The sequence below is a fragment of the Galleria mellonella genome, unplaced genomic scaffold, assembly GCF_026898425.1.
Source record: "Galleria mellonella isolate WM207_F2 unplaced genomic scaffold, CSIRO_AGI_GalMel_v1 utg284, whole genome shotgun sequence".
Taxonomy (NCBI): domain Eukaryota; kingdom Metazoa; phylum Arthropoda; class Insecta; order Lepidoptera; family Pyralidae; genus Galleria; species Galleria mellonella.
The window spans coordinates 1,319,425-1,324,378 of NW_026442065.1; the positions used below are offsets into that span (position 1 = coordinate 1,319,425).

Consider the following 4,954-nt stretch of genomic DNA (forward strand, 5'->3'; position numbering starts at 1 on the left):
TCATCATCTTTCCTGTACACTGTTATAAGGAAAGAAACAGTTGCTTATGGCAGTTCTAGCAGTAGATTTTGTCAGTAGTAAGTAGGCGGGTTGGCAACCGCAGTTTGACTTTTGATGATGTTTTAAGAGAGACACTTACCAGAGGGAGACTTTGTACAAATGTTGATTGCTTGGGTACCTCTGTCCCATTCGTGTTTTAACCGTGAAGCAGCTGTATTTGCATGGCTGTGTTTCGATTTGAAAGGTAAGATATGGCGTGAATTTACTAGGTACAGAGGAATTGTAGTGAATGTAATGAAACGTCTCGAGTGTGAACAACAACTACTTTATTACTGTAGTACCCACATATATATTTATTTTATAATTACCCACGACATATCCCCCCAAATTATATAAAACAAACAATGTAATCAAGTTCTAAAGAATATAACAAAAGGGTACACTCTATCTCCTTAAATATACTGTATTATATATGAATTGTACAATACTTCTTATATACTATATTAAGTAACCCATCACCTTATTTACCCGTTATAAAAAAAAAAGAAATAGAAATAAAAAATAGAAACATTTATGTATATATATAATATAAAAAGTATTTTATAATAATAAGTATTTTATTTTTACAATTTTTTCCGTAGGCGTTGAATAGCCACTGCTTTAGCTTTGCGGATGAGCTGTTCACTATTAAGATTCGAAGCCTCGTCACTGCTAGTACATGAATACTCACACGCATCGTTAAATTGTTCGTCTTTACCATGGTCACTATGCATTGCTTGTGGATCACTTTCACACCTAATCAAGTGACGGCGATTTCGCCTATACCTGGCACCGACACTATTTTTGACAATGTAAGAACGAGGAGCGTCAGCGCGCCCCACTATCTTTCCTCTGCTCCTAATCTTTCCATCTATACAGATTACTGAGTCACCTTCTCTTAACATAGGAAGAGTTTTACTGTGCTGATCATAGTACATTTTATTGTTATTTTGTTTATGTAACATAGTTTGGTACTCAGAAGGATCGACAGGTTTTGGTTTTAACAGATTTTCATGTACTGGCAATTGACAACGCAACCTGCGACCCATCAGCAACTGCGCAGGAGAACTCAACCCATCCCTAGGTGTATTTCTATAGTTAAGAAGAGCTAAATCAAAATCTCCGTTACTTTTAATAGATTTCTTTAAAATCATTTTAATAGTTTGAACTGCGCGTTCACTTTTACCATTCGCCTGCGGGTAATTCGGCGAGGACGTCACATGGTTGAAACCCCACACATTAGCAAAATTTTTGAACTCTCGGCTAGTGTATTGAGTCCCGTTATCACTTATCAGTACCTTGGGTATGCCATGACGTGAAAAAATATTTTTTATGTTTTGAATGACTAAGTTAGAAGTTAAATTATTTAATTTACATACCTCTATATAATTAGAATAATAATCAACAATAATTAGGAAATATTTACGATTAAATTCAAATATATCTGAGCCGACCTTTTCCCACGGCAGAGCTGGAATCTCCATAGGAAGCAATGGCTCCTTAGCAGGTCTGTTTGAGTGCTCCTGACAGGTGTGACATCGCTTTACAAACTGCTCTATGTCACGTGACATACTCGGCCAAAACATTACTTGCCTCGCGCGCCGCTTGCACCGATCTATACCTAGATGCCCTTCATGAACTATTTTTAACATTTCTTCTCTTAATTCTTTAGGTATAAGTACCTGATCCTGTTTAAATATAACATTATCGACTATCAAAAGCTCATCTTTTATCGACCAATATAACTTTGCTTCATTTGCAACGTTATATTTGTGCTTAGGCCATCCGTAATTTATATAATTTAATAATATATTAAGTTCATGATCATTTTTAGTTTTTCTTTTTATTAATGTGAGTTTATCATTTGAAATAGGAATGTTTTGAATAATCATTTTCACCTGGTAAGTTATATTAGAATGCATTTCTTCACTATATAGATCGGGAAGCGCCGCACGAGACAACATATCGGCTATAAACATATATTTTCCTGGCACGTATGTTACAGTCAAATCGTAACACTGTAACCTCAGTAACATACGTTGCAGACGCGCCGGGACAGACGCTAAAGGTTTTTTAAATATTCCTTCTAAGGGTTTGTGATCCGATTCCACAATGACGCCCTTTTGCCCATATATGTACTGATGGAATCGTTCACAACCAAAAACGATAGCTAACATCTCTTTTTCCACCTGTGCATACCGGGTTTGCGCATCTGTAAGCGTACGGGAAGCGTATTCGACGGGGCGACCGCCTTGCATCAACACTGCGCCCAGTGCATTTTGCGATGCGTCCACAGACAACCGCACTGGCTGCGTCGGGTTGTACAGCGCCAGCACGCCCGCTCCACACACACACTCTTTGAGTTGGTCGAACGCGCTTTGCTCGCTATCCTCCCACCGCCAGTAATTATTTTTCTTCAATAGACTTGTTAACGGAATGGCTATTTCTGAGTAATTTGGAATAAATTTTGATAAGTAATTTACTGCCCCTAAAAACCGCTCGAGATCTTTTTTATCTTTTGGTATTTGCATTTCTTTAATGGCTTTAATCTTATTATAATCCGGTCTCATTCCCTTAGAATCGAACACATGGCCCAGATAAGTCACTTCCTGAACTCCTATTTTGCATTTCTGTTTATTAAATTTTAAGTTTATTTCCTTCGCTCTATTTAATAACGCTTTCAATCTCATATCGTGAATCTGCCGAGTTTCCCCCCATACTATTACATCGTCAACATAATTATCTACACCCTCCAGGTCTTCCAGGTGTTGACGTAATTTGGCGTGAAAAACCTCTGACGCGCAATTAACACCAAACGGCAGACGTAAAAATTTATACCGTCCAAAGGGCGTGCTGAAAGTGCATAAGTCCGCGCTCTCATCATCCAGTACCACGGCCCAGAAGCCTGCGTTTGCGTCAAGAACTGAAAAGTATCGAGCTCCGTGTAAGCGAGATGCTAATTCCGACACAGTCGGCAACTGGAAGTGAGCACGTTGAATAGCTCTGTTAAGTTCTCGTGGATCCAAGCACACCCTGATTCCATTATCCTTTTTCGCCACCAACACCAGAGGATGTACCCATTGAGTTGGATGATTCACCTTCCTGATGACCCCTAAATCTACCATTTTATTAAGCTCCTGTGCTAAGCGATCGCGTAACCCATGAGGAATTTTCCTCGACGCACATATGACAGGTGGAACCGAGCTATCAGTTACTATGTGATACTTTCCGGGCAAACACCCTAAACCTTTAAATAAGTCATTATAGTTGGATAGTTCAATAGACATTATACGCTTGATTAGCCCTAACTCCTCGCAAGAGTTCCGTCCCAGCACGCTGCTACATTCTATGTCCGCTACAGCAAATTTGAGATTATAAATAATATTTTTATAATACCATGGTATAGTACAGATTCCTTTTAATGGAATCGTGTCATGCGTGTATGATAATAAAGATATATTCTTTTTTACAATTATGTTCGGATCGAAACCTAATTTTAAAAATGTACTATAGGATATTATGTTACAATCGGCCCCCGAGTCCAATTTAAAATTTTCATGTCCATTTTCGCACGTTAATATTTGAAACCAGCCCCCTGAATGGTCACCACAGTCGACGGACGAAATATAAAAAATATCATTTTCCGGTTCACTACTCACAACATCACATTCCACTCCATATACTCGCCCGGCCCGAGCGCGGCCGGCGTTATGAAAAAAATTATTTGACTTACACATGCGCGCGAAGTGTCCATGATTACCGCAAACGTAACAGCTGACTCGTTGCGCGGGGCACTCGCTGTCGCTGCACCGCGCGGAGCCACAAGCGCGGCACGGAGACCGCGCGGCCCGCGGCGCAAGCGCATCCGCGGCCGGCCCCCTGCGGTTGATTCCGCGCGCCGCGCCGCTCGCCGCCCGCCGCGGCCAGCTGCGCGCCGCCGATCGCCCGCGACCGCGCGCCGACACCGCGTCCACGCGCGCCGTGTCACCACTCGACCCTATCTGACGGCAGCTCTCCTGGGCTCTCCTCCGCTTGGCAAATTTTTATGACCTTATCTAGGTTGAGGTCATCGCACCGCAACAGTCTGTCCCTGACAGTGGAATGTCGAATTCCACAGACGATTCTATCCCTGATCAACTCCTCTTCCAGGGTGGTGAACTCGCATGTTTTGCTCAGAAGACGCAGGGCGGTGACGTATTGTTGTATAGATTCCCCTTCATCTTGGTTACGCGTAAAAAACTTGTATCTCATTAACGTTACATTCGGCTTTGTTCCAAAATAATTATCAAACTTTTTCATCAATACCGCGACGTCATCGCGCTCACTGTCTTCGTCGAATGTGAACGTTTGATATACATCGAAGCCATCCGGGCCGATTAGATTTACCATTAGACTAGCTTGGACACTCGAGCGCTCCGAGGCTACACCAGAAGCCTTCAAAAATAACATGAATTGTTGTTTCCATTTTTTCCAAGCGTCGGCCCGGCTTACGGGGCCGCCGTCCATATTTAATTCTGCAGGCGGACGCGCGTGCTCCATTATTACACTTTATACTGCACCACACCAACACAATGACACAAATATATTTCTAATACTATTATTTAATGTTATACACTGATTTATAACAATTTTAAACACGTTAAGGATTCGTAATCTTTTATACCGCTGTCACCATGTAGTGAATGTAATGAAACGTCTCGAGTGTGAACAACAACTACTTTATTACTGTAGTACCCACATATATATTTATTTTATAATTACCCACGACAGGAATAACACCTGAATCCTCAGGAATGGCAACGCATGGGGGATATCGTGAGCGAAACAGTATACTCTGTTATGTCCATGGTACTGCTCATGTCTATAGGCGACGGTTACCACTTTCCATCAGGTGGACCGTCAGCTTGTTTGCCAT

The 4,954-nt window shown here is 41.5% G+C and overlaps 1 protein-coding gene across 1 annotated transcript; it reads right to left on the minus strand.

Annotated features, from left to right (window-relative positions):
• Window positions 1-623: 623 nt before the first annotated feature.
• Window positions 624-4,578, minus strand: LOC128200840 (uncharacterized protein K02A2.6-like). Its single transcript, XM_052895546.1, has 4 exons — window positions 4,115-4,578; window positions 1,938-4,065; window positions 1,494-1,727; window positions 624-1,337 (listed from the first exon to the last, which is right to left on the minus strand). Exons 1-4 carry the CDS (start codon window positions 4,576-4,578, stop codon window positions 624-626), a joined length of 3,540 nt encoding a protein of 1,179 aa, XP_052751506.1.
• Window positions 4,579-4,954: the final 376 nt, after the last annotated feature.